Genomic DNA, 12,017 nt, shown 5'->3' with positions numbered 1-12,017 from the left:
TAACTATAGCTCGGCACGGCCGCCGTACGTAACTGTCAGCGTGTTTACGTTTCACGTTGTGACGTGATATGGCAGCCATGTTGGTGAGGTCAGGGAACAAAACTCACAGTATAAGCCACATTGTTATATATTATGAGAGAATGTTATTTTGTCACGTGTACAATGTATTGCTTGCTCTTTATTCTTTGTGATCACATTTATTAGGCTGAAGGAGTTACTAAAATACATGAACGCTGCCTGAAGTTCCATAAACATAAATAGGAAATGCTATACATGATGTATATCGTTATATAGCGCCCGCAGTGTACTCTGCGCTGTACAAAGAGACAAGGCTGTACAGGCAATTCTGTATTGAGGGCAGGTAACAGGGTCGCCACCTTCTGTTCAATGATAACCCGGAGACTTAAGAAAAAAAAAGGTTTTTATTTATACATTTAACTCCCTACCTTCTCCGACGGCGGCATCTCCCCCAGTATTGTCCCATCAAGATGGCTCCGCAACGTCAAATGGCAATGTGTTGCCATGACAACGGTTTGCAACGCCATGCGACATGTTGCCGTGACAATGGGACGCCCCTGTGGCCCCGTGTTGCCATGACAATGTGACGCCTAATGGCGCCGCAAGGTCCCGTTGTCATGGCAACACGTCATTCGACGTTGCGGAGCCATCTTGTCGGGACCACGCAGGGGATGATGCCGCGGCGGGATGAAGGTAAGAGCCGGGCCCCTGCACCAAACATCCCAGCCGGCCCTGCAGTAACCCGGAGATTTCACATCTCAACCCGTAGTCTGGGGATACCGAGCCAAAACCCGGAGTCTCCGGGTCAAACCCGGAGTTATGGCAACCCTGGCAGGTTACCTGTGCTAGTGAGTCCTTGTTCGGTTCTGATTCACCCACTAGGAGTTAAATCAGAACCTCACTAATGATCAGGAGAAGTTCGGGGGGTATTACTGCTGGATAATAATGGGCAGAGAGGTGAGATCTCTTAGGGACTTATTCTATATCCGCCAAAGCAGCCGATCAGGGCGTTTTCAGCTGAAATTCCCCCCTGTAGTCAAGTCAATGGGGAACTGCGGCTCAAAGCGCCCGATCGGTCACTTGGGCGGATATAGAATAAGCCCCTTAACCAGAGTTTGCAACCACACGGCAAAGTATTTTTTGCAGGGGGAGGGGGGAGGGTGACGTCACAAACTTGTTCAGTTTTCTTGTTAAATTAAATTGAAAGAATTGATGAAAACAGCAAACTTTCACCTTTTTTTGTCAGTTTAAAAGTAAATTGTCGAAAATACTAAGGTCTCTGGAGCAGGGTCCTCCTCCCTTACAGCTCTGTATCTGTTTCTCCTTATTTGTATATTGTATGTAATTCTGTTTATGTCATTTACATATCTCTGTTCCCCCATTGTACCGCGCTGCGGAATATGTTGGTGTTTTACAAATAGACAGAGTGTTCAAATACAGGACAGTCTGGTTCAATACTGGACACCTGGCACCCTACTCCTATCTAAATATTAATAATAATCCCCTGATTATCAGATCACAGCCCCCCCCCCCCCTTCTCAACATCAGTGAGAGTATCCCTATTGTAACAAGAAAAGCGACAACATTCACACCTCCCAAGAAACCATCATTTGACACCGTGGACCACCCTCTTCTCCTTCACATTCTCCATACTCTTGGTATTTGGAACAAAGCTCTATCCTGGATCTCTTCTTACCTCTCCCATTGTACTTTCAGTGTCTCTTCTGCTAACACCTCCTCCTCTATTGATCTCTCTGTGGGGGTACCCCAGGGCTCTGTCCTGGGACCTCTTCTCTTTTCTCTGTATATACTCTCTCTAGGTGACCTAATAACATCTTTTGGGTTTAATTATCACCTCTATGCTGACGACACACAAATATACTTTTCAACACCCGACCTTACACCTGCTGTACAAACCAAAGTTTCTGATTGTCTCTCTGCTATATCATCCTGGATGGCCCTCCGCCGCCTTAAACTCAACATGGCTAAAACAGAGCTCCTCATACTTCGTCCCAAACCTGGCCCTACTACCTCCTTCCACATTACTGTTGGAACTACGATCATTTACCCAGTAGCCCAAGCACGCTGCCTAGGGGTCACACTCGACTCCTCTCTCACATTCGCCCCTCACATTCAAAACATTTCTAAAACCTGTTGCCATTTCCTCCGCAATATAACTAAGATACGCCCTTTCCTCTGTTGCTCGACTGCTAAAACTCTGACTCAGGCCCTCATTCTCTCCCGTCTTGATTACTGTAACCTCCTGCTGTCCGGCCTTCCTGCCTCTCACCTGTCTCTCCTACAATCTATCCTAAATGCTGCTGCCAGAATCACTCTACTCTTTCCTAGATCTGTCTCAGCATCTCCCCTCCTGAAATCCCTCTCCTGGCTTCCGATCAAATCCCGCATCTCACACTCCATTCTTCTCCTCACTTTTAAAGCTTTACACTCTTCTGCCCCTCCTTACATCTCAGCCCTAATTTCTCGATATGCACCATCCAGACTCTTGCGTTCTTCTCAAGGATGCTTTCTTTCTACCCCCTTTGTATCTAAAGCCCTCTCCCGCCTTAAACCTTTTTCATTGACTGCCCCTCACTCCTGGAATGCCCTTCCCCTCAGTACCCGACTAGCACCCTCTCTATCCACCTTTAAGACCCAACTTAAGACACACTTGCTTAAAGAAGCATATGAATAGCACTGTGGATATTCTGAACACGATACATAAAGCTTGGCCCCCTGCAGACGCACTTACCAGAATTCCCTCCTACTGTCTCTGTACGTTCTCCCTACCTACCAATTAGACTGTAAGCTCCTCGGGGCAGGGACTCCTCTTCCTCAATGTTACTTTTATGTCTAAAGCACTTATTCCCATGATCTGTTATTTATATTATCTGTTATTTATTTAATTACCACATGTATTACTGCTGTGAAGCGCTATGTACATTAATGGCGCTATATAAATAAAGACATACAATACAATACAATAAAAAGGGATTATGTACATCAACACATTTATTTACATGGGATCTGCAGCACACAGCTATGTAGAAAGCCTGTACAGCGCGGAGCAGCGCGAGCTGCCGCTGAGTGTGGCGCGGAATTATTTACACACTGCAGGGGTTCCGTGACACACCCAGGAACGGGACGCCGGTGCCTCCGCACGTCAGATCCGGGCGCTCACAGGGAGAAGGCATTGTACTGTCTGTATGTGTACGTTTTCCCCCGCGTGGTCGCACCTTGACCTCGGACATCGACCTTCGGACTACAAACTGCTACAGTGTATCACTTTAGCCAACTATAGACACCCTTTTTTTTTTTTTTTTTAAACCTAAATACTTGGCAACGGCTTAAGGACGACATTAAGATTAACCCCTTCAGGCCTGGAATGGCTGGCAAGCAACATATTTACATTTGTGCAAAAAGGTTTTTAATTAACCCCCCCCCGTCCCCGCTATATACTGTATATATATATTCCTGCAACCCATTGTGAAGGGTCTTCTGTTTGGGAGAAAAAGTCTGTAGAATCAGGGCAATCATTTTATTTGGACATAGCCGGACTGCCCGGGGTGGATGATCTTTATCAGGGTTTGCAAACACAGTTAGTTGCTGGCACTGGAGACCGAGACCCTTACTCAATAAGCCCTGAACCGGCGGCGTCTTCTCGGCGCTGGGGAAGTGATCGACTCCATTCAAATGAATAGGCCTAACGTTTTCTACAGCACAGGGCAGCGGCTTTGCTGCCCCTAGGCCGCCTCCTTGCTGCCGCCCTCCTGCTCCTTTGGAATCGCAGCTCTTCCCTAGGGGCGGCCAAATCCAGTCCTCAAGAGCCACCAACAGGTCAGGTTTTCAGGATATCCCTGCTTCGGCACAGGTGGCTCAATGGAGCCACCTGTGCTGAAGCAGAGACTGATTGAACCACCTGTGCCGAAGCTGGTACTGACTGAGCCACCTGTGCTGAAGCAGGGATATCCTAAAAACCTGACCTGTTGGTGGCCCTCAGGGCTGGAGTTGGCCACCCCTGATAGTTGTACAGCTTCGCTGCAGTGCAGGTGCAGTGCGTTTAATGAGCCCCTTTGCACATCCTGGCGCTGGCGAGACGCACGCAGTGACACACACAGTTACTATCAGTTAGACGATGGGTGGTGCGGGCACTCTCAACCATGCCCCGGTGTCTCTCCTGTCATTCTCTCTACGCCCAGTAGGTGGCTTCCTGAGTCCATAATTGTCACAGAAGGACAATTGGGAAACTATTTCTGAAACCCCAGTGGTTAGGTGACCGTTTATCAGGTTATCTGCTCGGGCCACCTGGAAGGGGCAGAGGTGACTGCTGGGTTATCCCAGCGTCGCAGAGCAAGGTCTCCTCCAGCAGTGAAGAGGTTAAAACACCTCTAACCATCACACTATAAACACGCGACACCCTGCCGGCCGCTGGTGCGATGCTCTGCCTTAGTATTGATACCGATATGCCAGCCTCCGGGGACTGAGATCGGTGAGGTTCGGGGGCACTACAGGAGACCAAAGAGTGTCATTTTAATGGGAAAGTGCCCATGTTTATCAGTGAGATTCCACCGCCGTCCGCGGCTCCGATGCCAAAAATCAGCCAGACTGACCCCAAATCTCTGACAGCCGACACGTCTGTTAATAGACGCTACAGAATGAGCGACTGAAGGATGTCACGCAACTTCTTCACCGCCACAGCGGCTTGGGCAGGGCTCACCGGCACTGAAGTGGTTAAACCAGGAGTGGCCAAATCCAGTCCGCAAGGGCCACCAACAGTTCAGGTTTTAAGGCTATCCCTGCTTCAGCACAGGTGGCTGAAATCAGTGGCTCAGTCAAAGACCACTGATTGAGCCACCTGTGCTGAAGCAGGGACATCCCCAATACCGGACCTGTCGGTGGCACTTGAGGACTGAAGTTGGCCACTCCTGGGTTAGATCATCCTGTGGGCGTGTCCCTTTACTGTCCCGCCCCTTATTCCGACTGAACCCCCCCTCTTCGGCGCGAGGCTCTCTGTTACAATTCGCTGAAGCGCACTGCAGGTTCCAGCTTGTGCGAGAGGGCGGTCAGCACCTTGTCGAACTTGTCGTATCGCTCGGCCTGGCTGCCGGACGCCCCCCGGCTTCCCCAGAGCATCCGCATCTGAAACTCCGTGCTGGAGACCTCCAGGAGATCCGACCTCGGGTGAAACCCTGGGGAGGGAGGAGAGAGCGGCACCAGTGAGAGAGGAAGGCCGAGGGGAGTCACACAAACTAGCCCGTATCAGGGCGAGCACGCCTTTGTCCTATCCTAGTGATGATAGATGTATCAGGGTGAGTAAGGCTTAGGTCTATCCTAGTGATGATAGATGTATCAGGGTGAGTAAGGCTTAGTTCTATCCTAGTGATGATAGATGTATCAGGGTGAGTAAGGCTTAGTTCTATCCTAGTGATGATAGATGTATCAGGGTGAGTAAGGCTTAGTTCTATCCTAGTGATGATAGATGTATCAGGGTGAGTAAGGCTTAGTTCTCTCCTGGTGATGGTAGATGTATCAGGGTGAGTAAGGCTTAGTTCTATCCTAGTGATGATAGATGTATCAGGGTGAGTAAGGCTTAGTTCTATCCTAGTGATGATAGATGTATCAGGGTGAGTAAGGCTTAGTACTATCCTAGTGATGATAGATGTATCAGGGTGAGTAAGGCTTAGTTCTATCCTAGTGATAGATGTATCAGGGTGAGTAAGGCCTAGTACTATCCTAGTGATAGATATATCAGGGTGAGTAAGGCTTAGTTCTCTCCTGGTGATGATAGATGTATCAGGGTGAGTAAGGCTTAGGTCTATCCTAGTGATGATAGATGTATCAGGGTGAGTAAGGCTTAGGTCTATCCTAGTGATGATAGATGTATCAGGGTGAGTAAGGCTTAGGTCTATCCTAGTGATGATAGATGTATCAGGGTGAGTAAGGCTTAGGTCTATCCTAGTGATGATAGATGTATCAGGGTGAGTAAGGCTTAGGTCTATCCTAGTGATGATAGATGTATCAGGGTGAGTAAGGCTTAGTACTATCCTAGTGATGATAGATGTATCAGGGTGAGTAAGGCTTAGGTCTATCCTAGTGATGATAGATGTATCAGGGTGAGTAAGGCTTAGGTCTATCCTAGTGATGATAGATGTATCAGGGTGAGTAAGGCTTAGGTCTATCCTAGTGATGATAGATGTATCAGGGTGAGTAAGGCTTAGTACTATCCTAGTGATGATAGATGTATCAGGGTGAGTAAGGCTTAGTTCTATCCTAGTGATGATAGATGTATCAGGGTGAGTAAGGCTTAGTTCTATCCTAGTGATGATAGATGTATCAGGGTGAGTAAGGCTTAGTACTATCCTAGTGATGATAGATGTATCAGGGTGAGTAAGGCTTAGTTCTATCCTAGTGATAGATGTATCAGGGTGAGTAAGGCCTAGTACTATCCTAGTGATAGATATATCAGGGTGAGTAAGGCTTAGTTCTCTCCTGGTGATGATAGATGTATCAGGGTGAGTAAGGCTTAGGTCTATCCTAGTGATGATAGATGTATCAGGGTGAGTAAGGCTTAGTTCTATCTTAGTGATGATAGATGTATCAGGGTGAGTAAGGCTTAGTTCTATCCTAGTGATGATAGATGTATCAGGGTGAGTAAGGCTTAGTTCTATCCTAGTGATGATAGATGTATCAGGGTGAGTAAGGCTTAGTTCTCTCCTGGTGATGGTAGATGTATCAGGGTGAGTAAGGCTTAGTTCTATCCTAGTGATGATAGATGTATCAGGGTGAGTAAGGCTTAGTTCTATCCTAGTGATGATAGATGTATCAGGGTGAGTAAGGCTTAGTACTATCCTAGTGATGATAGATGTATCAGGGTGAGTAAGGCTTAGTTCTATCCTAGTGATAGATGTATCAGGGTGAGTAAGGCCTAGTACTATCCTAGTGATAGATATATCAGGGTGAGTAAGGCTTAGTTCTCTCCTGGTGATGATAGATGTATCAGGGTGAGTAAGGCTTAGGTCTATCCTAGTGATGATAGATGTATCAGGGTGAGTAAGGCTTAGGTCTATCCTAGTGATGATAGATGTATCAGGGTGAGTAAGGCTTAGGTCTATCCTAGTGATGATAGATGTATCAGGGTGAGTAAGGCTTAGGTCTATCCTAGTGATGATAGATGTATCAGGGTGAGTAAGGCTTAGGTCTATCCTAGTGATGATAGATGTATCAGGGTGAGTAAGGCTTAGTACTATCCTAGTGATGATAGATGTATCAGGGTGAGTAAGGCTTAGGTCTATCCTAGTGATGATAGATGTATCAGGGTGAGTAAGGCTTAGGTCTATCCTAGTGATGATAGATGTATCAGGGTGAGTAAGGCTTAGTACTATCCTAGTGATGATAGATGTATCAGGGTGAGTAAGGCTTAGGTCTATCCTAGTGATGATAGATGTATCAGGGTGAGTAAGGCTTAGGTCTATCCTAGTGATGATAGATGTATCAGGGTGAGTAAGGCTTAGTACTATCCTAGTGATGATAGATGTATCAGGGTGAGTAAGGCTTAGTTCTATCCTAGTGATGATAGATGTATCAGGGCGAGTAAGGCTTAGTTCTATCCTAGTGATGATAGATGTATCAGGGTGAGTAAGGCTTAGTTCTATCCTAGTGATGATAGATGTATCAGGGTGAGTAAGGCTTAGTACTATCCTAGTGATGATAGATGTATCAGGGAGTACGCCTTTGTTCTATCCTAGTGATGATAGATGTATCAGGGTGAGTAAGGCCTAGTACTATCCTAGTGATAGATATATCAGGGTGAGTAAGGCTTAGTTCTCTCCTGGTGATGATAGATGTATCAGGGTGAGTAAGGCTTAGGTCTATCCTAGTGATGATAGATGTATCAGGGTGAGTAAGGCTTAGTTCTATCCTAGTGATGATAGATGTATCAGGGTGAGTAAGGCCTAGTACTATCCTAGTGATAGATATATCAGGGTGAGTAAGGCTTAGTTCTCTCCTGGTGATGATAGATGTATCAGGGTGAGTAAGGCTTAGGTCTATCCTAGTGATGATAGATGTATCAGGGTGAGTAAGGCTTAGTTCTATCCTAGTGATGATAGATGTATCAGGGTGAGTAAGGCTTAGGTCTATCCTAGTGATGATAGATGTATCAGGGTGAGTAAGGCTTAGTTCTATCCTAGTGATGATAGATGTATCAGGGTGAGTAAGGCTTAGTTCTATCTTAGTGATGATAGATGTATCAGGGTGAGTAAGGCTTAGTTCTATCCTAGTGATGATAGATGTATCAGGGTGAGTAAGGCTTAGGTCTATCCTAGTGATGATAGATGTATCAGGGTGAGTAAGGCTTAGTTCTCTCCTGGTGATGGTAGATGTATCAGGGTGAGTAAGGCTTAGTTCTATCCTAGTGATGACAGATGTATCAGGGTGAGTAAGGCTTAGTTCTATCCTAGTGATGGTAGATGTATCAGGGCGAGTACGCCTTTGTTCTATCCTAGTGATGATAGATGTATCAAGGTGAGTAAGGCTTAGTTCTATCCTAGTGATAGATGTATCAGGGTGAGTAAGGCCTAGTACTATCCTAGTGATAGATATATCAGGGTGAGTAAGGCTTAGTTCTCTCCTGGTGATGATAGATGTATCAGGGTGAGTAAGGCTTAGGTCTATCCTAGTGATGATAGATGTATCAGGGTGAGTAAGGCTTAGTTCTATCCTAGTGATGATAGATGTATCAGGGTGAGTAAGGCTTAGGTCTATCCTAGTGATGATAGATGTATCAGGGTGAGTAAGGCTTAGTTCTATCCTAGTGATGATAGATGTATCAGGGTGAGTAAGGCTTAGTTCTATCTTAGTGATGATAGATGTATCAGGGTGAGTAAGGCTTAGTGCTATCCTAGTGATGATAGATGTATCAGGGTGAGTAAGGCTTAGGTATATCCCAGTGATGATAGATGTATCAGGGTGAGTAAGGCTTAGTTCTCTCCTGGTGATGGTAGATGTATCAGGGTGAGTAAGGCTTAGTTCTATCCTAGTGATGACAGATGTATCAGGGTGAGTAAGGCTTAGTTCTATCCTAGTGATGGTAGATGTATCAGGGCGAGTACGCCTTTGTTCTATCCTAGTGATGATAGATGTATCAAGGTGAGTAAGGCTTAGTTCTATCCTAGTGATAGATGTATCAGGGTGAGTAAGGCTTAGTTCTATCCTAGTGATGATTGATGTATCAGGGTGAGTAAGGCTTAGTTCTACCCTAGTGATAGATGTATCAGGGTGAGTAAGGCTTAGTTCTATCCTAGTGATGATAGATGTATCAGGGTGAGTAAGGCTTAGTTCTATCCTAGTGATGATAGATGTATCAGGGTGAGTAAGGCTTAGTTCTATCCTAGTGATGATAGATGTATCAGGGTGAGTAAGGCTTAGTTCTATCCCAGTGATGATAGATGTATCAGGGTGAGTAAGGCTTAGTTCTATCCCAGTGATGATAAATGTATCAGGGTGAGTAAGGCTTAGTTCTCTCCTGGTGATGATAGATGTATCAGGGTGAGTAAGGCTTAGTTATATCCTAGTGATGATAGATGTATCAGGGTGAGTAAGGCTTAGTTCTATCCCAGTGATGATAGATGTATCAGGGTGAGTAAGGCTTAGTTCTCTCCTGGTGATGATAGATGTATCAGGGTGAGTAAGGCTTAGTTATATCCTAGTGATGATAGATGTATCAGGGTGAGTAAGACTTAGGTCTATCCTAGTGATGATAGATGTATCAGGGTGAGTAAGGCTTAGTTCTCTCCTGGTGATGATAGATGTATCAGGGTGAGTAAGGCTTAGTTCTATCCTAGTGATGGTAGATGTATCAGGGTGAGTAAGGCTTAGGTCTATCCTAGTGATAGATGTATCAGGGTGAGTAAGGCTTAGTTCTATCCTAGTGATGATAGATGTATCAGGGTAAGGCTTAGTACTATCCTAGTGATGATAGATGTATCAGGGTGAGTAAGGCTTAGGTCTATCCTAGTGATGGTAGATGTATCAGGGTGAGTAAGGCTTAGTTCTCTCCTGGTGATGATAGATGTACCAGGGTGAGTAAGGCTTAGTTCTCCCTGGTGATGATAGATGTATCAGGGTGAGTAAGGCTTAGGTCTATCCTAGTGATGGTAGATGTATCAGGGTGAGTAAGGCTTAGGTCTATCCTAGTGATGGTAGATGTATCAGGGTGAGTAAGGCTTAGGTCTATCCTAGTGATGGTAGATGTATCAGGGTGAGTAAGGCTTAGTTCTCTCCTGGTGATGATAGATGTATCAGGGTGAGTAAGGCTTAGGTCTCTCCTAGTGATGATAGATGTATCAGGGTGAGTAAGACTTAGTTCTATCCTAGTGATGGTAAGCGCCGGCTCTAAGCGTTCTTACCCTGCAGCCTCATCTCTGCGTTGGTGCGGTAAAGGCCTCCGTGATGCGCCACCATTCTAGCGGCTTCCAGGTGCGCCATCACCACCTCCACGCCACTGTCAACGCTGTCCCAAGGCTCCCCTCCTTCCGACAGCGCTACGTCTCGCTCCAAGAGGGTGATGAGGGGAACGATGTGGGGGAACGTGGTGTTACTCAGAGGGGGGTTCTCTGCAGAGAGATTAGGAACATGCGTAGGGTGGCATCGTACCCATGAGTCCACCCAAGGGCTGTGTCATAAACCTACTATCCGACCTTCTGCCTGCCGGCGTGATGCACTGATCTTGCACCGGCAGCTATGCATTGTTCTACTTTCTCCCTGGTAAAAGTTCCCTCATCCCAAAAGATTACATTTGGGTATATTTATCATCGGCTGCTGGCACCAACGCGGGTGCAACCATAGCCAACCATTCTTTCCTGCGGAGGATATGACGGCCATCTTATAGTAACCCTCCAAAATCCAAACATACCCCACATTTCCCCAACATATATCTGGGATGCTGCAGCAAAAAAAAATTGAAAAAGCAAAAATAATGTCATTAAATGATAATAATTGCCCGTGCAGAGGAAATGGAAGTGGCGCCTAAGGCCCGGGCCATAGAGGGGTGAGGAGTTCCGAGCCGCGCTGACGCTGAGGCTCGCCTGCTGAAATCTGCGCGATTTCATGCCCATGCAGGCGAGCCAGCGGGCGCGATCGGAGGCGGGGGGAGACTGAGGGAGGCGGGGCAGTGACGTCGCTGGGCCAATCGCCCGCGACGCACTGACGTCGACGTCACGGCGCCGTGACGTTGACGCAGCTCCGCGCTGATTGGATGTTTTCAGCTGACAGCGCGCTGAAAAACAGCTTGGCGCTCGGCTGAAAACTCCAGCGCCTGCGGACGCTCGCGCGAGCCCCTTCTCAAGGCATCCTCATTGAGGATGCAGGGGCTCAGCGCGGAGCGTCCGCACGGCTCAGCACGGCCAATCCGTCTATGGACTTGGCCTAAGGAAGCATAAGAGCTTGTTAAGCTTTTGGCTGCCAGAGCTTTGAGTAGAGAGCGCCGCCCCGGTGTTGATCATAAGCACGGCACGGGGCAGGGTTTTTTACCTTTGCCTTCGTTCAGACTCTTCAGGAACGGCTTCAGCTTCTTCTCGTACAGGATGGCTCCCTCCGTGTGCCGCTGCCTCAGTCCCATCCACGTCTGCTCCAGCCGGGAAATCTGAGCACGGGGACAGGCGGGAGACCTTACTGCTCCGGGTAACCACGTGCCAGCCCTCAAGGGCCACCACCAGGTCAGGCTTTCAGGATATTCCTGCTTCAGCACAGGTGGCTCAATCAGTGGCTCAGTCAAACACTGAGCTACCTGTGCTGAAGCTGGTACTGATTGAGCCACCTGTTCTGAAGCAGGGATATCTTTAAAACCTTGCCCCATTGGTGGCCCTTGAGGGCTGGAGTTGGCCACTCCTGCTCTAGTACAAGGGGCTCAACTCCAGTCCTTAAGGGCCACCAACGAGGCCACGTTTTAAGAATATCGCTTCCAGCATTAGTCCCTCCCAGATCCTAATAAATGCCCCTAT

General features: G+C 47.2%; 1 protein-coding gene across 7 annotated transcripts in view; it reads right to left on the bottom strand.

Moving 5' to 3' along the window:
- Nucleotides 1–3,012: 3,012 nt before the first annotated feature.
- The window catches only part of SH2D3C (SH2 domain containing 3C), a 34,878-nt gene continuing 25,873 nt past the window's right edge, over nt 3,013–12,017 (bottom strand). For all 7 annotated transcript variants that reach the window (XM_075578521.1, XM_075578520.1, XM_075578522.1 and 4 more), the window contains 3 exons: nt 11,548–11,659; nt 10,425–10,631; nt 3,013–5,207 (listed from right to left, as the gene is read on the bottom strand). In XM_075578521.1, the coding sequence (XP_075434636.1) occupies nt 5,032–5,207; nt 10,425–10,631; nt 11,548–11,659 (495 nt within the window). In that variant the 3' untranslated portion in view covers nt 3,013–5,031. The remainder of the gene's footprint in view (nt 5,208–10,424; nt 10,632–11,547; nt 11,660–12,017) is intronic.

Source organism: Ascaphus truei, chromosome 21 (assembly GCF_040206685.1).
Source record: "Ascaphus truei isolate aAscTru1 chromosome 21, aAscTru1.hap1, whole genome shotgun sequence".
Classification (NCBI taxonomy): Eukaryota; Metazoa; Chordata; class Amphibia; order Anura; family Ascaphidae; genus Ascaphus; species Ascaphus truei.
The sequence above is the reverse complement of the archived record's forward strand: the minus strand, read 5'-3'. Positions and strand labels throughout refer to the sequence as shown.